Consider the following 23,008-nt stretch of genomic DNA (forward strand, 5'->3'; position numbering starts at 1 on the left):
ATTTTGATCACATTCTACTTTATTAAGAATAAATAATTCCCACTTTAACTGTAAGTAAACAAATGGTTCTGTTGAAAGTTCTTAAAGGCATACTGATAATGTGGAAGCAAAACATGGGAATGACAAAATGCTGACATAACAACATGACAAATATATCTATCTGTATTTGGGTTCTAGTCCTTACCACATCTTTATACTAACTATAGAAACCATTTGTATATGCTCTGTGTATAGAATGGTTAATGGATTGGGTCACCACTTGATTTGTCAATGTTTTTTTAAAAGTTACATACTTATTATACTTAAGATAATATAGTTCAAAAAAGTTACATTTATTTAAACAAAAACCCTGGGACCCTTTGCTGCTGGACTCATCTCTATTATACTATGTTAACTGAACACGGCTATAATGTTGTTTTTGTACTTTAAATATTATTCTTAAATTAATACTAACGTACAACATTCACATAATAATAATTGGTCATGATAATTGTAGTATACCGAATTGGAGGAATTGTTCGCAACAATTGGTCAGCATTGAAGAACAGGGGCTTTTCAGGGACACACATTTCCATGTACTAAAATTACATATTCCACATTATACAATAATGGTGCTAAGGCTAAACGTACAATGATAACCATACAGCAACATACACACCGGTGGAAGGACGCCCTGTGAAGCTGAGCTTAATATGTAAAGTGAATGTATCATTTCCTATAGCTATCCCTGTTTGATATCACTTTACATTAAAGAGTAAAATTCCCACTTTCGGAGCCCATGACGATGTGTGATCACAGCTGCTAGGGATGAAATATAAAAGCAGAAATTGCAGGGACCTCTCACATGCATCCATGTATCGCCGGCTAAGGATGGCTCTACCGAGCTAGATTTCTGTACATTCCGTTTGATGTGATTTCATACACTACATGTAAATTGCTGCTTACTTTCGCCCCCTGCCTGTAGTGAGAATCAGTGTCCCATTGGTATAACGGCCTCCCAGTATAAATCCTACATAAAAGGCAGCCTGGTCTGGTACCTTGATTTCCCCTCCTTCTAATTGCTTTATCCTCAGATGTCTTCTCATATGTCGAATAAGAAGACTGAGCATTATCCTGTTCCACCCCAATCCCTCGCTTCTTTGCTTGCCCTTCCCATACCTCCCCTCCTATGCCTGGTCCTCCCCTCTCCTGCATGAGTTGGAGGTGCAGTGAGTTCTGTTGCTACCTCCAGGATTGGATCTCGGCTCTCTCACACCTCTTCCAGAGGAGGTTTACATCAGCATTCTGCACAAAGTGGCAATGAGGACCTGGGCGCCTGGATGTTAATTCTTCAGTAGGTAAGACCGTGCACAATTCCAAAATGTATTCTGAGCTTAATATGAGTGACTACTTCAATCACCTGCAGTTATCTTTCCCAAACATGTGAGAATACCACTTCCCAGTGTGTCAGATGCTATTCAGCCTGCAACCTTCAGTGGACAATCCACCTTACCCCAAGTCTGGGGAATGAGACATCTGTGGAATTCTGTAGGAAAGGAAGATATCCTGCAGCTATATAGTTACTCTTCACAACAGCAAAGCTTTAAACCAGAATGCAGAAACAGCTAAGTTAATTGTATAGTATTGTAATGTGGTATCATGGACATGTACAGTATTAGACATCAACCGTGCAGAATACAGGAGCTGCAGTTCTAGATACTAAGGATCCTGTCGAAGTTTGCAGACAAGTATTTATTTTCATTGAAAGCTCAGGCTGTATATAACAAGCGCTGTATGTGTGCAGGGTAAGTCCACCTCTGCTGTCCCATCCCTCAAGCGCTGGAGTAAAAGTCTTGTTCAGCTTTCTTGTTATACTTCTTTGTTCAAACGTAATGGGATTATTATTCCGTATTTCTGTAATCGATAAACCAGAAAACAAAACAGTATTGTGTTTTCAGGACGCGACCCAAAAATATGGTACCCCTGTTAAATTCTCCCTTGCTTATCCTTTGTCTACTAATTGCTGGAAATAAATCGTAATTCTCAGAAAACAGGACTGCAAGCACATAAAACAATATTGTGCACAAGGGACTTTACCGAGCTTGGAAGATCACGTAATTAATGTAATGTGTACTTGTCACAGACACATTATTATTACAACACACTATGCACGTTCTACTAATGTATATTGTGTGCGTGACATCTATATAAAGAAGGTTCAGTGCTTTGTAGAGGACAATGACACCTGCAGTGGGGAGTGAGTGCTCCTGTAGTACTACAATGTTATAGCACATTATCTTGGTCAGAAGCTCCTGTAGTACTACAATGTTATAGCATTATCTAGGTCAGAAGCTCCTGTAGTACTACAATGTTATAGCATTATCTAGGTCAGAAATGATCATGACTGGGAGAGACTAGATGTTAGCACATCATTAGCTCACGACTATTTTTTCCCAATTTTTTGATATTACAGGAGTGACTATTTTTAGAACATTTTTACTGTTACAGAGCCACGAGAAACGTATGCTTATTTTACACCACGTTACTCAGTGTATCCATCAAATCACTGTAAATGTACAAATAAATGCACCAAAAACACAAGAAAAGGATAGAAATTCTTTGCAGCTTACGTTTTTACTTTGTTAGTCTCGGCTGCCACCTACTGGATATAATAAGCATTACAACTTGACAAATCAAACATATATTGACAGCTGTTGACCAAAGGGTCTCCAAAAATCTTCGAAATAGATGGTTTGATTTCATGTATGCTTAGTCCCAGATATAAAATAACGTACTTTAATTTGTCAAAAAAATATTGGAACAGTGAACACCTGACTGCAATGAATCAAAATACAATTTACATGAGTGTAATTACATATCCGTTATGTACAGGTAATGTCATCCATTTGCAGCCAGCAATATTTAACACTTGCATGAAATGTTTTAGTACATTATTGCATAAAGACATGTTGTGCTTTAAATGAATTCACATTAACTCGCTCAGTATCATGACTACATTTAGCTTTCATGCATAGAATAACGTACTAAATTCCGAACCTGAGAGGTTAAAAATAAATAAAAAAAAGTTACTAAGCAAAATATTTGGGATTAGCATGTGAGACAAACCTGGAATGTGTCACCCTGTCTAACACTGCCAAGATTCCCATGAGTACTAAAGTGAAAAGTATGATCTGTAAAAGCACAAATACTGCCCTTTTGACTTTAGCTGGATTGCACCATAGGAAAGTAAGTGCTATTGTGTGTCTTGTGCCATCTCCCTGCCCTGACTTACATATGCAGCTAGACAGAAAATATGTTTTAGAAGAGATGCACCACATAGGAGTTCAGAAGTCAAACAACATGATGTCATCCAGGACATGTTTCCCTACTCCCAAATTTTGCCCTAGCTTATGTTAGATCACATTTTGAAGTCTGCTCCAACTTTGGCTGCAGACAAACATCTCCTGGGTGAAGTCAGCAAAGTGATATTGAGATCACTGGAACAATGCTCCTCATTATCAGTATATTTTTCTTAAGCTGTTTCAGGTCATTCTGCAAGTGATCGTGTCCTCAGCTTGTTGATCAGTGTATGTGTTAAAATTTTCAGCAGAGGTTACTATTCTCTTCTACCTATAAAAATTTAGCAAAAAGTCCACTGACAGCATCTATCTTGTAACTGCAATGCCAACTATATATTATACCACCTTCTGTCTGCAAATATAAGAAGCAGCAAGGCTGGGGATGAATGTCTGGTGGGTGCCGTCTCTGAGGTAAGGCACGGCCAAGTGTGCTCCCAGAATAGGTGTTATACAACTGTCTGGTCTTCAGGAGGTTGGGCTTATGCAGTCTTCTGCATTTCAAAGTAGCTGATATTGGGCAGAAGAATTAAAGGTGAAGGCAAGGTGTCTGAAAAGAACTGTATATGCCCAACACCATGAAGAGAAGCCATACATAACAGGTACATGTTAGATACATACTGCTATAGAATGTATCTAACTAATGATGGAAGATAGGATACACATTTTATTTACAAAATAGGCTTAGTTGTACCCATTTCAGGAGGATAAAAATAGTCCAAAAAAGTGGACTTTTCTTTGAACAAGTGTCCTGGTAGTGAGCACTGTAAGGGTAAGAAATTGAAACACATTATATCTTGTTCTTATGTAGAGAATAATGTGTGAAATAATTGCATCTTTATTGAGCTAGCAAACACACCAGAGTAAATAAATCCATATGATCAAATGACTACTCCATACATTTAAAACATAAGTAATCTACATAGAAAACAATACTTTTAAAATGTTTTGTTCACTATGCAATTAAAGCGATATATTTATATTATCTGTAAATACTTTCTTCTTACTTGTGCCTCTTTCTGTTCTAGGTTAAAACATTTGGATACAATGGATCACTTACATCTAGTACTCCTCTTTTTCTCTATTCTAATGTCAACCATTAGTAAGGGAGACGTGACAAGCCAGTGGGGCTACAGCTGGCACATCAAAGAAATACCTCACATTGTCAGTTCAGATGTCGTCCATCTAAACAGTCCAATATTCAATGCAGAGCCACAGTTGGAACTCCATGGAACCTGTGGAATTGAATGTCAGAAGAATTTGCCACCACCTACTCTACATGACCTTGAGAATTATCTTTCCTACGAGACTATGTTTGACAATGGCACACGCACGATGACTAAAGTAAAGGTGCAAACCCAACTGCCTGAAAGTTTAAACCAGACCAATGTGTCAGAGAAACTCAATCGCAGAAAAAGGCAGGTTTATGGCACAGACAGCAGGTTCAGTATATCAGACAAGCATTTCATGACCAACTATCCCTTTAGTGCTGCTGTTAAGCTGTCTTCTGGATGCAGTGGCATTCTTATTTCACCCAAACATGTCTTAACAGCTGCCCATTGTGTACATGATGGCACGGATTATATTAAAAATGCCAAAAAGTTACGGGTTGGACTCCTTAAAATCAGAACAAAGAGGGGTGGCAAGAAACGCAAGGGGTCAAAGAAAAACAGAGAAAGTACCCCTAATAATGAAGATACTCCAGCAAAGGATGGTAAAAGACAAAGGAGGAAATCAGTCCAGAAAAGGTCAGCAGCAGAAGACATAGAGATGAAAAGCACAGGTTCTGGAAGAGAAAAGGGTTCCATGGCTGGAAAACCTTCCTTCCAGTGGACAAGAGTGAAAGCTATTCAGATTCCCAAAGGGTGGTTCAAGGAGGTATCAGAAAACATGACCCTGGACTATGACTATGCTGTTCTAGAACTGAAACGTCCACAAAAAAAGAAGTACATGGAACTTGGAATTAGTCCTGAAGTAGAGAAGATGCCTGGAAGCAGAGTACATTTCTCAGGATTTGATGACGACAGACCTGGGCAGCTGGTGTACCGTTTCTGTAGTGTTTCAGAGGAATCTAGCGAATTGTTTTATCAGTATTGTGATGCAGAACCTGGCTCTAGTGGTTCTGGTATTTATATCCGTCTCAAAGAGCCAAACAAGAAAAAATGGAAGCGAAAAATCATTGCAATCTATTCAGGGCACCAGTGGGTGGAAGTTGGTAGCGAACAACAGGATTACAATGTAGCTGTAAGAATTACTCCGCTAAAATATGCCCAGATATGTCTCTGGATACACGGGAACAATGCGGATTGCTCTCAAGGTTGAAATTGGTTGTCTCACATCTGAAGTTGATGGATGCAACTTAAAGAAAATTCATCTATTGTTTCACCTACTGCTTATAAAAGGATACAGCAGAATTTAAAAAGGAAAAAATACTAATAAAAAGGTGGTCTACATTATACGTTGGACAAGAAACACTCAGCTACCTATATGTATTCAAATCCGGATATTGGGTTTTTTTAGGAGAAAAAGGTTATGAGTGTGGTAATGTCTACACCATAGAATGTTCTTCTACAAAGTATTTTTTGGGGGACAGTCAACAATGATTCTCTAGGTATAGAGCACTCTCAGGACTGTCCTTCAGTATATTACATTTTCTTCAAACTACCCGTTTATCAAATACAAATTCAGACTGCCTGTTAACAATTATTAATTAGGTGTACTTGCATTTTAAAAAAAAGCCCTACAAACTTGTGCTACATGATTCACTGTGTTCCATCATGCAATAGATAATAGTCACTGAAGGTAATGAAGATCACTCCATACAACCTGGTTCGTTTCTATGCTCGGCCCTTGCAGCTGCTGATAAATTAATTTGTATACCTTTGAGTATAATGTTACATTACAAAAACATCTAGTGATTGCATGTATGTGTGTATAAATGATTGAACCATCCTGAATGTCATATGGAGAATTTCCACCTAAAATAATGTTTCAGCTGTTGTAATGTGTTTGGGGCTCTGGATAAAAGTAACACCTGCTGGATGCTGGTCTCCTGCCTGCACGTTCTGGCTCAATCTGCTGTGCTCCTGCCCCAGAGCTTAGTCAATTCATACCATCCATCTAAGTTTATATCTGAGGAAACGCCAATCAGACTGGAGTGTTGTGGGGTATATGGACAGCATCTCAACAGCTATATTCTGTTCTGGTGTTACAACCACAGGGGTGAAAAGTGATGATCATAATAAAGAGTAAATAAGTTTCATTAAATGCACTGTATTACAGTACACACTTAAATAGCCTAAACTATATTTTGGTAAAGATACCTGTTGAGTGTTTATAGTGTAAATGGACCATCTAAATGTTCTTTGGTAATAGTGCAAACTGTAAAATAGAAATAACTAAGAATGGCTCATCCACAATAGTGGGGCTGCAGAAACTGTGCACCATGGTTTTGAATTAACTGACTCCTAACATGATTATTACAAACAATGTAAGTAGGGTGTTGTACTTGTTGTATAACGCCCTGAAAAGTATGATGTAGGTTTCTGCAATATTGTCTATGGATAGTGGCAGAAAAAACATACAATATTAAATAGGACCATGGTTTTGTTGCATGGAAACTAAAACCAACCCAGTACTTCATTGTAGCTTTACTGCCAATACAAAATGATATATTCAGTACATTGTCATTAGTTAACGTTGTTGAAAAGTCAATATTTCAGGAACTATAGGGATCAATATTTTCAGCAGAATCTAGTATATGAATACTGTGTAGTTACAGAAATAGAAGAACCGTTTTGTGTCCAATCAATACAATTCACAGATCAGTGAGGCCATGTTTCCTTGGAACACCAGAATGATCATATTCATGATTTAAATTAAAACTTTATAAAATTTTAAATATATGGTGCTAAACAGGGACATAAATCTGTATAGTAATTTTACATATATTGGAAAGAATGGTTATGGTGCTATCGATATTTAGCCATTCATTAAAGATATTTTTTTATTATAAGGTGGGGGTTATTCACTTTTCTGCACCAATTATCTTACCATTGGAGCTCAATACAATCTGGCAAACCGGTCAGGAAACATAGCTGACATCTACTATGCAACATGGTTGGGATCCTTATCTTAAACAGTGAAAGTTTTAGGGGTATATTTACTAAACTGTTTGAAAAAGTGGAGATGTTCCCTGTAGCAACCAATCAGATTCTAGCTGTCATTTTGCAGAATGTAATAAATAACTAGAATCTGATTGGTTGCTATAGGCAACATCACTTTTTTTTTCAAACCTGTAGTTTACTGAATATACCTTTTGGACTCTTTCATTTTGTATTCTGTCTATACCATTTTAATTGTATTGTTCTTTGATACAGTCATTAAATAAAATGTTAAAGTTTCCAGTGTTTAGTCTCCTCTGGATGGAAAAAAAAAAAAAAACAGAATTCATTGTTTAAGCCAATACGTTTTTCTGAACATCAATCACTGGTATGTAGCGTTGTAATGGTTTGATTCAAATTATTACATTTTATTAATCTTTTAGTTCATTATCAGTAGCAGTTAAACAAATGTGTCAGTTGTAGTCATTTTACCTGTCAGCACACTTTGTATTTATTTAAAGGCAAGCACTGTGAGGAATGACAGGTCGCAGAATCCTCCAACTACACCAGACTTGCTGATTATATTATGAAGAGAGATACCTGCACTACCATTTTTAACAGCAGCTCCTGTGCTCAGTCCTCCTTGCATAGCAATGTGATTTGTAGACTATTCCAGAGCAGGGCTACATATACTGTATGAAGTGTTTGTAAGTGATGTATTCACATAAAATATAAATATTTTGGTGAAATCTTATATTGTCACGGTCACATGTCTGCACTTGCTCCTGTGGGTATACCATAGGTTTCATTATAACAGCATTCCTTTCTATTTGTGCTGCAAAACGACATCAATTACATTTTTTTTGGTAATGGATCATCGATTCATATAGAGGTCTGATAAACATTAAATATTGCAGCATAAGTTTGACAGAAACCTAGCAGCTCTTGCACTATTAGGGGCAGTGGTAGTCATTACAGCAATGATCTACACACTGACAAGACATATCCCGACATGATGACACCAAAGCAGTCATTCCCGACAGACTGGCAATACCGACTGCTTCAAAAAGAGACTTCAAACAATTCCAACCAATAAAGATCCCGCAAGGCTACAGTGATGTCACTTTGAAGGGCGACACTATTATTCGCATTGTTAAGGTGGTAATTTAAGGAGGCACTGGCTGTACAATGTGCAAGGCTTTGTAAAGCTTATTGTACAGCCAGCACTTCCTTAAATTACCATCTTAACAGTACGAATAAATAGTATCACCCTTCAAAGGGACGTCACTGTTGCCTGCTGGGATCTTTATTGGTCAGAATTGTTTGAAGTCTCTTTTTGAAGCAGACGGTATTACCAGTCTGTCGGGAATGACAGCTTTGGTGTCATCTTGTTAGGGGACCCTATCACATTATCCTCACTTATGCTTGCCACTAAAAAAGACCACAATACTCACGATTGTACAAATGAGAGTATTATGATGTTAAAGTGAATGAAGGTGGTAGGTATGTGTTGCTGTCCTACCCCAGTCTCCATGTTGGGAGAGGACCAATAAGGTTTAAACAGTGAAACGATTCTAAACAAAGTAATGACTTAAAATGTTTTCAGCATTGGTTTGCAAAATGGATTCCTATTTTTAATGATTTACTGTACTGCTTTAGTTGTAGTATTATGGGGTTTTATTTTTAATGACTGTATTCCAGGTCTGCAGTTAAGATCCAAGACTGAAGCCCTCTTTCCATCTCAGCATTCTTGTTCAAACTGTAGTTCTGTATTAATTGTAATATTTTGCAGGGAATTAGTCTACATGTACATCATCTACCAATAATTTTCCATCTGTACATATTGTTGGCTAGCTGTATGGATTGATTTTTAAACCCCCACCACTGTGTTGCAATAAAGTTATGTTTGAGTTCTCTCTGTATATCTCACAGTACAGTTCTATTTAAAGTGTCCCCATCTCTTGGAGGCAGCCATTTTGTGGGCTGAACCAATATTTAGGACAATGTAGCCTATCAATTTTCTAAGAACTACTGATATCACTGAGGCACTTTATAGCACCAACGTTCATGGCTACATGATGCCACTAGTCCTGGACTTCATAGGCTACATTTTCATCAAGATTGGTCAGACCTTAAAATGGCTGCCTCCACCATGTACATGCAACTGCAAATGTTTTGAGGTACACTTTAGTAACATTATTTAGAAAATTAAATAGGTTTTACAAGACCTGTCTCATTTAACTGTACAATAGACATTTTAATGTTTTATTGTTTTGCCTTCAAAATAACTATTTAGCTTCAGGACAATCAAAAGTAACTTGAATAGTCTTGTGCATAAAAGCACAGCATTACTTAGGCAAAATGCACCATGTCTGCCGTAATATATCTACATCATTGGAGCCAAAAACTAGAGTATCGCTTAAAACAAAACTAACCATAATTTTAATTTTCTACATTTATAAATCTTGTACACAATCACTATAGGTAGTAAAAAACCTGGTCATTGCTGTCCAAGAAGAGATTAAGTCTGTTACCCTATCAATGAAGAGCTGCTATTTACAAACTGAATGTATACTGAAAACTGCAATTTAATTAAATAAATGATAAAAAGATGCAACTTAATTTTGCATGCAAACCTAAATGATGGCTTCATATTAGAAGGTGCACTAAATTAAGGCTCATGTAAACCACTCATTGATATCATGAGCGCAGAGTCTACATAAGTATTGTACTGCTTGGCTTCAAGGTAGGTCATTTATTGTACAGGTGCAAGAACATTTTGTGTACACAACAACATGTGTATATAAACTATCTTTTTTAGGTAAAGCTAATAAAAATATAAAAAACATATTTTATAGTCATTGCAAGCCAGCACAAAAGGTCTCCTTCATCAAGAGTTAAATAGATGTACTGAAACAGGTCACGGTGGGATTAGCTACTAACAAATTGAAGGAATCCTTATCATTTAGCCGTCATTGTTTTAGTGCAATTTAGATATTGAAAACAGAAGCTGATTGGTTGCGATGAACTCTTAAACAGTTGCACTGTTCACTGTCCAGGAAGCTTCCATTATCGTTAGCCATTAAAAATATAATTTGTTTACATTAGTTTTCTACTTCAAACTTGTTCCTGTGTTTAATACGTGAAAAATTTAAAAAAAAAAGGAAACATTTTTTAATCAATCTATGCATTTTGCATGCAGGCAAGACCAAAAAGTGAATCTAATTTATGGAAAGATGCGTTACCCATGTCTAGCTGCACATGCATGTTGTTGCTAATTGTGCACTTATGTATACATCTTACTTTTAACTTTGCAGAACATTGCTGCTACTCCATGCCCTTGTTGCTTTGGCCAATAAGAATTTGGCTCATACTTGGCCACTGGAATTCCTGAATTCCGGGTAGGTCTCCCTGATGTGTAGGCTTATTCCCCCGTATCCAGATTCACCACAAAATCACCTTATTTTGCCCTCACCCATGCAACGAGCATCACTTTGTATTGGGGGCAGGACCAAAATGACGAGATTTGCAGCACCCTGTCTCAATCCACTCTTGTACTTCACCTTGTCTCCGGGTTCTCTTGGAGGGGATGCACCTGAAGCTGTAAAGTATGATTGGGCTGTTGGTTTTTAAAAAAAAAAAAAAAAAAAAAGCATTCTAGCAACTGAACTCCTGAAACAGTCCTCATGGAAAGCCTTTGTAGTTTCTCAATTTGAGTAAATTATGTTTAATGAGGAGAACAGAGAATGGACCATCAAACATATACATAGTGTTTTTTCACCAGTTAGTGCACCCCCCCCCCCTACCTCCACATTTAACTGCCTAAAATACAGTTACACCAACATTTCAATGTCAATGACACATTACCTATACAAGGGAAACATGATTAAAAGGATTGTCTGCAAATGTAAATACAATTAATTGTATGCAATGAAATCCCATTTTGCAGCAATAACAGATGAGTCAGGATTATTGTCAACCTTGGAGAGCAAGGAGGTGCAGACTTTAATCTATTCTACCAGGATGGAATGCTTAAAGTCTTTCAGGTTGAATGGTTATTCTGTGCCTCTTACTACATCATTTCTATTGTATTCATTCCTCAGATATGGCTCGGTCATTTCAGAGCCATTACTTAACTCTTGCTGAGCTACTCCATTGATAATTTTACTTTGAACTTGTAAGATATCTTTCTCCCACATGTGCTCCAAACGCTTTGTATAAGTTATCACTTGTTTGGAAAGGTGACAGAGCTGAATTTTCAGTGTAATCAGTAATTGTAAGTCTCTTGTAGTCTCACACCACAGTGACGTCCATAAACATGGAGATGGTTATAATAGTATTTTGGGGGTGCCAAATTGTTTCCCCCAAAAGTGCACCAAATGTTCCAAAATGAACACTTTCTCATAATATCTAAATTTGATATATTTATTACAGGAGGTCTTTCTGCAACCCACGGTTTGCCATGTTCCCATATTTGTTATGAAGTCACATCATACTAAAACAGTTTTTCTGGTTATTTACATATATTTTAATCTTATGGGCTATTGTGAGTGATCACTGGTAGGACTGATAAAAGCCATGACGATGTATGCAACCAAAACCTATTCTGAATTACTGTTTCATCTATTTACATCCAGAGTAGACCATGGGCTAGATTTACTAAACTGCGGGTTTAAAGAAGTGGAGATGTTGCCTATAGCTACCAATCAGATTCCAGCTGTCATTTTGTAGAATGCACTAAATAAATGACAGCTATAATACGATTGGTTGCTATAGGCAACATCTCCACTTTTTCAAACCCGCCGCTTAGTAAATATACCCCAATGTCTCTTCGGTCCGGTGAAGCGAAAATCTCAGAAACCAAGTGAACGCATGCTGCGACAATGTTTTCAGTCAGAGGTAAACCACAGCCTCTGGTCACCATTAGTCAGTCAGAGATTATTGGCATAGTCATAAAAATCTCTTCAGAACTTGACGGGGTATTACAGAAATGTGATAGGTGTACACTGCATTTCAGTACAAAAATAAACAAGACAGACTCAAACATTAGTTTGCATTTGCTTCTGTTCAAGGTGTTTATTGCATCTCACAGGGCATACATGCACTGGGTCTTTAAACCAAGATACAAAGGAAAGCCATTTTTAAATTGATTTTAAATACTTTTATCCCCATTTAGAGTATGTTATCCCCACAGTAAATTCAGATACAACCATCGATTAAATAATTAAATTGAGAGACTTACAACAGGTGAACATCTTCTCTTTCCAACACAATTCTACAAACAGCTGCCAAGCCACTTGTAACACTGATCAACAGTGACCTTATTTGTATGCGTCAAAACCTTAAGCCAAGCCGTCAGCACAAGACGGGATGAGTGTGTGAACGGGAAAATAAACGTGCACAATATGTACAAGAAAGGCCAGACCTTGCTGATCTGCATAAAGTTCAGTCACAAACAGTACAAAAACTACTCACAGCCAACGCAAAGAAAAACAAAAAACAAAAACAAATGCTTAAATAAACACAAAAACAAGAATTTGAATGTACAATAAAACATAAGATTATTAAAATAAAATATATTCATTTTGTATGTTCTGACAAGTATCACTCCACGTAACCTAGTAGCCCTGCAGTAACCACAATGCCGTTATTTTAGTGCATTTTGCAAAACGGACCAATCTGCTAGCTGTAACGCAAAAACTGAAAAATATAATTAAAATATATATTATATTTAAAAACAAAAAAACATTAAATTCTATATTTTTGATATGATTAGTCTTTATAGAAGAAGTGCATAACTATGTACGTGGAGGAAGATTTTTTCTTTCATATTCCTTTAACTTACAAATAATTTTAAACATATAAAGTACCACAAAAAACAATTTTTTCACAATTATTAGTCCTGTGGGCAGTTCTCACACACACAAACAAAACAAAGGTTTGTATTGGAGTGTTTTCTGGTGTGATTGCACAATATTTCATAGTTGATAGAAGAAACAGGGGGTGTCCAAACATTATATACATTGAAAACGTTCAAAAAACACAGACACGTCGCTCCAGATTGCTCAGCACACAACAGAGGCATATTCAGCCCCCATCTGGGAGGACCAGAAAAGCCGGAGAAGGCAATGGAGAAGTTACATCCACTCGTGAAAAACTGGATAACACAGAAAAACCAAGTACACAAAAAGAAAAAAGTATGATATATAGTAGCGGGTCACTGCTAGGGTAATACACAACTCTAATGTTTACTTTCACAGCTGTGCTACACATTTCAGAAGAGAGAAATCTAAGCACTGGGTTTGGTACTGGTGGCTCACTTAGAAACTCTGAGCAGCAATCTGTTCTTCGAAGGCTCCAGACTCACATTTTTATGTCACAAAACAGCATCTAGGTGGAAAAATAATAACCACAGGAGAAATTATTCCATTTCACATAATAAGTACAATTGTTATATAAGGATTATTATTTATATTTTAATTATTTTTACCTTTGTGATCAAACTTTGTAATTATCCAACAGAAAGAGCTCAACAGCATAGTATTATCATGCATCGTATTCTAAATTATAATATGTCTTCAGAGTGTGGCTGGAATTTCCACAGATTAATAATTAGTATACTCATCAGTGGTTAGTGTTGCCACAAGTTTCAGGGGCCATGCTATTCCCACAGTGATTTCTAGGAAGAAACCAGAGGCCACCTTATGGTGCAGTAATGTCATAATACCATAGCTTTTCTATCTGTTCTTCCTGTATTGCACTCACTATAGCTTCTTGTAACTATTACTTAACCAGAAGTGAATTAAAACAGTAAATGTTATCTTTTGATGTTCCTCACCTCTGTCTCTACACTCTGACCTCTCATCCTGTTTCTCCTTCTCCTGTTTCTACTACCTTGTCACTACCTGACCCTCCTCACATCCTATTTTCTCACACGACCCTTTCCCCACTGCCAGCCCACTCTCCTATAACGCTCATCCACTCCCTGCCAGTCCTCCCATTCCCTCCCCTCCTGGTCCCTCACCATGCCTCCTCGCTCCAGTCCTATACCCATCCTCACCCCTGATCCCTTTCCCCACCCCAACTTCAACCCACTCATATGCTCCAACAACACTGACAATCTCATCCATATCTCCCTCCCTCCCCTTCTCTGGAACTCCAGATCCTTCCACAATAAACTGCCTGCTGTCCATAACCTCTTCAACTCTCTTAACCTCCTTACCATCACAGAAAATTGGCTCTCCTATACTGAAACTAATTCCCCCGCTGCGCTCTCCCATGGGGGCCTCTCTTTCACCCACTCCACCAGACCGGATGACCGTCCAGGAGGTGGAGTGTGCATTTTCCCATCTCCTAACTGCACATTTCATGTCATTCCTACTGTGCCCTCCCTCTTTTTCTCCTCCCTTGAAGTTCACTCTCTCAGTCTCTTCTCCCCATTCACCACCATGTCTTAAGTCACTTACCACCCCCCTGCCCTTTTTCTTGATAACTTTGCAGCCTGGCTTCACCACTACCTTTCTTTTGACCTCTCATCCATCATACCATTAACATTCCTATTAATAACTCGTGTCTCCATCAAACTTCTCATCCTTTCTTCCTCCTTTGGCCTCACTCAGTGGCCCTTTCCCTCACCCACTGTCTTGGTGACTCCCTTGACCTGGTCTTCCCTCATAAATGTGCTCTCTCGGACTTCTCCAACTCTATTTCCAGTCCTCCAATACCCGCTGCCTCTTTGCCACGTTCAACTTTCCCCTCCCTCCCTATCCCGCTCTGCCTATTTGTCAGCGACTTGGCCTCAATTTTGGAGGAGAAAAATGAGGCAATCAGACTTGACATCTCCTCCTTGCATCATTCTTCTGTCACCCTCATCACTCAACCATCCTCCAACCACCAACTCTGGTACTCCTTCCGCCCTACTTGGGGGAGAAGAAAGAATGAGGGAGTGAACTTCACACAGTCTACCAGTCACCTAGATCCCATCCCATCCTACCTCCTCTCCCTCTCCCCACTGCCTGTTCCTACCTCACACACCTCTTCAACCTGTCACTCTCCACTGGCATTGTCCCCTCTTCCTTTAAACATTTCACTTCTCCCCTAGGCCTATAACTTACTCTCTGACAACTCCCTCCTTGACCCTGCCCAATTCAGCATCCGGCCCCTTCACTGAAACCACCCTGGCCAAAGTTACCAACGATCTTCTCTCGGCTAAATCAAGGGGTCACTTCTGCCTGCTTATCCTCCTCGACCTCTCTGCGGTCTTCGACACCATGGATAACCCCTCCAATTGCAGACCCTTCTTTCTCTTGTCCTCTCTGGCAAGATATGAGGTGAACCATGCGAGGACAGAACCAATCGCTCCTTCTCTGTATCCACTTCTGGTTCACTCCCTCCACCTCCACCCTGCCTGTAGGAGTTCCTCAAACTCGGTTATTGGCCTTCTATAATTTTCCCTGTACACTACATCCCTGAGTGATCTTCCCAACACTTTCTTCAGTCTCCAGTATCACCTCTGCACCAATGACATTCAACTCTACCTCTCTTCTCCCGATTCCCCCCCTCTTCTCTCATGTATCCGACTGCCTTTCTGCATCTCCTCTTGGGTGTCTTCATGTTTTCTCAAAAGTAACATTTAAAAATCTGAATTCATTGTCTTCCTTCCATCTACATCTTCATTCCACCTTGACCTTGCTATCAATTAACACCACCACCATCTTATCTATTTCCCATTTCCGCTGCCTGGTCGACACCTTTAACTCCTCCCTCTCTTTTGCCCCCTCCACATTCAATCTCTTGCCTAATCCTGTCGCTTACAACTACTTATCACTTCGCATCCAGCCATTCCCAATTCAGGATACCACTAAAAACATTATCCTTGCACTATCATTTTCCATCTTGACTACTGTAACCTTTTCCTCACCAGCCTCCACCCGCTCCCGCCTTGCCCCTCTTTGTTTTATACTCCACGCGGCTGAGACTTCTCTTCCTTTCATAATGCTCTTCTTCTGCCTACCAACTCTCCCTTGCTGTACACTGGTTCCCCTTCCCTTACAGAATCCTTTTCAAACTCCTCACCCACAAGGCCCTCTCCCACTCCACTGCCACATATATATCCCAACCTCCTCTCCATTCACTCTCCCTCCGGTCAGCCAATGACCATTGCCTGTCCTCCATTCTGATCATCTCATCCCACTCCAGCATCCAAGATTTCTCCTGGACTGCCCCCCTCCATTGGAACGCCCTCCCACGCTCTATCAGTCTGTCCCCATATCTGTGCACCTTCAATACAGGCACTTAAGCTTTGAGGAACAGATAAGTTTTACCAGTCATCCACCTAACCATCTCTCCATGCTTTATTTCCTCAACTCTCTCTTTCCCTGTCCCTTACTCGCTCCTCGTGCGCTACATCCCCTCCACCGACTCCCCATTATGCTTGCCATTTATTTGCCTTCCCTTAAGGATGTAAGCTGTTATGAGCAGGGCCCTCTTCTCTTTTGTCTATAGCTGTTCTTATGCTCCAACTTCACTGTACTAGCTATGCTTGGAGCTCTCAGAATCTTGGTATTATTCATTTAATGTTCTGTACTGTTTTATTATTACTATTTGTATTCTGTATAGTGATGCGGATGACACCTTATAATTACAGGATACTAATAATAATAATCAATCATCATCATCATCATCATATATCCAGGGCCGGCGTTGCCACTCATTCAGTGTTCGCAAGGTTTGGGAGTGCAACAATGAAATTGCAGAGTGATGAACTGGTGACTGATGGTCAGCAGGTGGTGCCATTCATCCCAGACTCCAGAGTGAATAAATTAAATGAAATAGTGATGTGGAATACCATACTACACATTTTGTTCTAAAAACTTTGACAGGAAATGCATAGAGTGGTTTACCACTTTATGTAAGTGAAGGGGTCAAGGGGGTGAATGATTTTTGGGGTCTCTCTGCTAATAACCAGCCCCGTACAAGCTAGCCAGCGCTTGACAGTCATGATTGAGGGGGAAATTCAATTAGCCCTCAGAACATCGCAGCCATGGAGATCTTTACAGAAACCCTTGCTAACTTTTCCTTATGCCCAATAGAGGTGCGAGGAAAAACGAGTGGAGATTTTACTGTAGTAATGGTAAAAATGGACGGCTAATCCCTGAGTGGGCCCATTTATACCAAAAGGATCTCTCATTGCTTGTGGCAAGTGTGGAATTTGCAAAGTTGGATTGAAATAATGCAGTTCTATTTTTTTTCCACAAAAAGACCTTTTTTTGTCTATTTGTGGATAAAATAAAACTGCATTATTTCAATACAACTTTGCAACACAGGGAATTAAAAATATTGTGTAAAAGCACAGTTGAAGTTTTGCCACCAACCAATTCACCACTTTAAATAGTCCTCCGTTATGTTAAAATAAATGGGTCACCTTTTTACTAATGAGAAGGACGCCAATTTGTCTACCTCAGAAAATGGACCACAGGGACTCTATAAAAATGTCCATATAGTATTTTAAATCTTAAAAATAACTATGGTATGACATGGACATGTTTAAGGTGTACCTACTAGTAGTAGATTTAAATAAATACCATAGAACAGATTAAAGACAGATTAAAAGATAAGCTACCCCACAAGTGCAATTTTTTATTTATTTTGCCTTGTAAAAACAACGACGTATCATCAAATTAAGGAAAATCTCATAGTATTCGAGGTCTGAATGTCGAAGCTGTGTTCATAATATATTTTACTGAGATGTCTATTCAATAAATGGATACACTTTATGCTAAGCTACACTTTATTAAGGCAACTGAATCAACTCTAAAGTAGAAGATATCATCATCTATTTATATAGCGTCACTGTACAGAGAACTCTTTCACATCAGTCCCTGCCCCATTGGAGGAAAAGAAAAAAGAGGAAGAGAGAAACACACAGAAAGACACAGACAGAAAGTCAATTTGATATCAGCCAATTAACCTACTAGTATGTTTTTGAAGTGTGGAAGGTACCTGGAGGAAACCCACGCAAACACAGGGAGAACATACAAACTCCACACATGGTCGGGAATTGAACCTCATGACCCCAGTGCTGTGAGGCAGAAATGTTAACCACTTAGCCACCCTGCTTTCCAACATTACATTACATTAATTTATCCTGCAATTCTCTGAATCAATCAACAAATCACCAAAAAAAAAATATAACCTAGCAAGAGTGATGGTGTTATTACCTTTCAGGTTTACAAGAAGTCCTTGATGTTGAGATCTGCTAATGGATCCTTTGAGGGTGGTTTTTTGGGGCTCTGTGAAGCAGGTGTCATACTTGGAGATAGCTGCAAGCAACAAATCAAGGGGCAAGTTAATACATAGAAATATGTAGGATTATGTTAATGCTGCTAATACAAGAAATCTGATAAAATAAGCACTTTATTGCTACACAAAGCATAAAAGATAAAATCAGATTCTCACTGGAGCACCAGGAACAGAAGCTCCACCGAATGACGGCCTTATCATAGGCTGAGCATACATCATTGGCTGTTGGGGCATCATTGGAACCCCTGTTCCAGATGAAGGCTAGTTAAAAGTATAGAAAATATATATATTATTTTTTTATATATTTAGCCATTCAACTACTTGTCATTGTATGTGTAAAATGATTACCTTTTCCTAGAATTTTTAAATTGATTAACTTTCCCTGCAATTAGCATTCCACTTCCTACTAACACGTATAAGATTTTAGATTTGTTTAAGATTCATTAAAATTTAACTTTGCTTTTCTGTAATTTGTACATTCCTAATTATATGGTCATGCTAAATAAACTTTAAAGTCAAGTTTGCATTAATCGATTATAGGAAAATGATCAGTCATTGTCATGAGCGATTAGTTGTCACATTAAGAAGAAAAAGTTCATATCGTTTGATTAAACATATCATGAAGGAGTCCTTTGAAAATCTTTGGATGTAGATCAGCGTAAGAAAAAAAATAAATCTGTAAAAGCTTTAGATCTTCAAAATGCACAAATATTTTCCTACTCCACTCATGTACTGTATACAGAAAATATGGAACAAATGTGAAAATCAGTAGACTTACTAGACCAAATCCCGCTGTTGGCTGTGCACCTGGAGCAGCACTTGTTGCTGGAGGCCCCGCATTTGCGGGAGGAACAGCTCCTTGCTAAGAGACCAGAAATAACGTTACTTGAATGTAATAATGAATGAAGCAAAACATACATTATTAAATTAAATTGATGACAAAAATGAAATTCTGTGGAAACTTTAATTGATACTAAATTGAAGCCAGAGGGGCCTAGTTCATGATATCTTATCTGTGATTGTAGTGTTTGTATGCGATAGTAGGCAGGTTCATTTGGATTCAGCCAAATCTAAATTTGCTAAAAGCAGCTATTCAACTAAATAGCAAACAAAATCCCCTAAAATTACTTATTTTTACTCATGTGTAAAAGTTTTCATTATATTGTGGTTGTAGGTCCTGTGTATATATATGCTCAATGATTCCAACCATTAAAATGTTAAAGACAATATTGTAATATAACAAAAACTATCTTAAAAGGAGGTATATTATTTAAGCCATGAGTAATAAAAGGTTGTCCAGACTGAATAGCATATTTAGAAATGCCAATATTAGATAAATACACCAAATTATTCTAAACATAAAGAAAAGAAATACTAAAACCAGGTACATATATCTGGTACAATTTTTTAAATAATGAAAATATGCAGCCATGACATTACCATAGAGGTTGTTGATGGACCACCGGAAGCCCATGTGGCTGGGGCTACCTTTGGTTGCCAGTTGGCACCTCCTGTTAGCTTCTTCTCTCCCGCATTCCACTGAAGGTCTCCCCTAAATAATTCAGTTATACATCATGTATCAAGCAGTTAAAAAGAGATTTTAATGCAATGAGATGGTATTAATCACTCTCAGAATCCACCCATTATTTCTCCATGACCTTGATACATCTAGAAAAACCCTAATGATATGTTTATTATTCAGCATACAGATCATCAGGACCACTTTCCTAAAACCTTGACTTCTACATTGTGTGTCCCCTTCATCTCCTTTAACATTTTGAAGAGGGCGTTTGTTAAAGGTAACAATATGCCCTCATACAGTAAAGGAAGTTAATGAGCAAAAGTTATATTTTTTCAGTTTCAAAACACCCAATGTTTGAGCGGTGATGAAAAACACTATATAAACCACAAATGACTAGTGTCAATTTTTCTACTTTTCTAAGGTCAATTATATATGTTATAAAGTTCACAAATTAATTCCCTTTATGCACTTGTTTTAGCAGTTTAATTACTTAAAAGGACAAATAGATTTTTCTATATATAAAACTTTCAAAGTATGAGGACTAGGACTTTTCCTATAAATGCAGATGATAGTAATGCATTATACATCTGGATATCTGAACAGTTATACAATGTGCTGTTCTAGACATAATCATGTAAATATACAATTTATTTAAAAAAAAAAAAAATTACAATTGTTACATTAGGAGGAAGTTGATAGGTTACTTACTTTTTAACAGTAGTGGCAGAAATGCCAAGATCTAAAAAGTATACAATTTGCAACATTAGAACATGTGGGCATCAGGTATGTCAACAATGATGGATAATGGAGAATGTATTTTATTAACTACTGGTGTTATAAATTTAATACAGACGTCATCCAGAAACACTTGTATATTTTCAAACAAACATTTTGAGGGCAAGTCTTTTCTGATCATGTAATCTACCATAGGTACAAATGTTAAAAGTGGGACTACTTTATTTGGATAAATTTGACAAACTCCTTTAAAACTCCAAAACAAAAAAAATATTAACCAGGGTATTTTGGGGGTAAAACTACTCTTCTTCATCATGAGGACAATATGTGATTAAACATTTTTTTAATAAATACATTTTTAAAATGGTTTAGTTTATTTGTAAAGTAAATTCTATTTTTAGTACTATTTTTTTGTGTGCGCAAAATAGGGCCAGATTAAGGGAATGGAGGCCCCTGGGCTAAGGATACTGTGAGGGCCCCCCTTCCCCTGTGAGCCCCTGCCTCCCCGCTTACCTCCTATTCCTGATCCGTCCTGGATACACGCGCTCCACTCCCTGTAGTGCTTTCGCAGTGCGCAGTAATCTCCTTACTGAGAAGATCTTGTGAGAGTGAGTATAGTCTCATTCTCACAAGTAAGGAGATTACTGCGTGCCACGGAAGGACTACAGTGACAGCAGGCAGCTAACAGCATAACATTTGCCGTTAGCTGCCTGCCATTCTCCATGACCAGCTGACAGTTGGAGCCAGGGGCGTAGACGCCCCCAGCCCTATGAATAATGCCGCCAGCTGCGCTACAGCTGAGCAGCTCTAAAGGAGAAACCCCCCCCCCCCCCCCCCCCAAAAAAAAAAAAACACAAGCACTTTCAAGGGCCGCTGGGCTCTAGCCCAGTTAGACCTCTGGTTAATCCGGCCTGAATGCAGCTGAGAGATATCTAGCTGCCCCAGATCGCTAAGAGCTAACGTACCAATTCTCCGTCTCAGTCTCAGTAACTGTAAACACATGGGAGCCAGTTTGCACTTGTGCACTGGAACTGAAAATCCATGATTATGTTTCAGTCCCTCTTAATTAAAAAAAGGTAGAAATCTTAAGCCTATGAAAGTTTCAAATGCCTTTGGCCTGTTACCGCCATCCTGAGATGGATATAACAGAACAGGTATGGTGGTGGAGCAAGTTTGGTCGCGATATGGGGTATAAAATTTCCCCATGCAAAAGCCATACACAGAACTGATGCAAAAAAAAATAAAAAAGTAAAAAAAAAAATAAAAAAAATAAATAAATTAGCATTTTTAGAGAATTTCACTTGTATCATACAAAACAATAATAATCATTAAGAGGGAAGTGACAAATCCTACAAATGAATGTGATTAATTACAAAGAATAAAATTTAGGGAAATAACATTGTACTTACTGCCTACTAAACTTGCAAGTGAAGAATCAAGGTCACTGCCAAGCCCTTTGCTGCCGCCAGCATTGTTTCCTGGTGTGAGTGAAGACGATGGTGTCTGTGATGTGGGAGTCATGGTTGGGATAAGCAAGTCTCCTAAACCATCAAATACTGAAGGGGAGATGAAGTTAAGATGTTAGGAATCCAAACAAAACAAGAGGCAGATTTAATATGGATACAAAAGATCAGAGTTCTTCCAATTTGGACACATTTATAATAATTACACCAATAAATATCGACTATAAAGCAGAAAATACAGGAACACTTGTAAACCACGAATCTGACTTCTCACAATTTTATGCGATTAAGCTTTAACTTTTTATTTTATTTTAATTTATTTATTTTACAAAAAGTCCCCAATTTGTGTGTACTGTTTGTGCACTGCAACAAACTGTTCTTGCTGGCCTTTTTAGTATGGGGTTAAAAGCTCAAACTCTGGCAAAACGGGCTTCGCTCTATACATGAAGGGGTCTCAGCCAGCAGTAGCTCCCATTCCTTCTGCTATTGCCATCTCAGGATGGTGAGAACAGAAAATTATGAATGGAAAAAAAATACTTTATTCTTGGA

General features: G+C 38.2%; 2 protein-coding genes across 2 annotated transcripts in view; one reads left to right on the top strand and one right to left on the bottom strand.

The window, feature by feature from the left end:
- Nucleotides 1-1,026: 1,026 nt before the first annotated feature.
- Nucleotides 1,027-9,352, top strand: PRSS35 (serine protease 35). Its single transcript, XM_075202706.1, has 2 exons — nucleotides 1,027-1,337; nucleotides 4,364-9,352. The coding sequence occupies exon 2, from the start codon at nucleotides 4,383-4,385 to the stop codon at nucleotides 5,655-5,657; it is 1,275 nt and encodes a 424-aa protein (XP_075058807.1). The 5' UTR covers nucleotides 1,027-1,337; nucleotides 4,364-4,382; the 3' UTR covers nucleotides 5,658-9,352.
- Nucleotides 9,353-12,484: 3,132 nt separating this feature from the next.
- SNAP91 (synaptosome associated protein 91) overlaps nucleotides 12,485-23,008 on the bottom strand; it is a 120,233-nt gene continuing 109,709 nt past the window's right edge. Inside the window, exons 24-30 of the mRNA XM_075202707.1 lie at nucleotides 22,406-22,552; nucleotides 20,970-21,000; nucleotides 20,180-20,291; nucleotides 19,518-19,601; nucleotides 18,896-19,000; nucleotides 18,658-18,759; nucleotides 12,485-13,828 (exon numbers count right to left, since the gene is read on the bottom strand). Coding sequence (XP_075058808.1) covers nucleotides 18,667-18,759; nucleotides 18,896-19,000; nucleotides 19,518-19,601; nucleotides 20,180-20,291; nucleotides 20,970-21,000; nucleotides 22,406-22,552 — 572 coding nt within the window. The 3' untranslated portion in view covers nucleotides 12,485-13,828; nucleotides 18,658-18,666. The remainder of the gene's footprint in view (nucleotides 13,829-18,657; nucleotides 18,760-18,895; nucleotides 19,001-19,517; nucleotides 19,602-20,179; nucleotides 20,292-20,969; nucleotides 21,001-22,405; nucleotides 22,553-23,008) is intronic.

Source organism: Mixophyes fleayi, chromosome 3 (assembly GCF_038048845.1).
Source record: "Mixophyes fleayi isolate aMixFle1 chromosome 3, aMixFle1.hap1, whole genome shotgun sequence".
NCBI lineage: Eukaryota > Metazoa > Chordata > Amphibia > Anura > Limnodynastidae > Mixophyes > Mixophyes fleayi.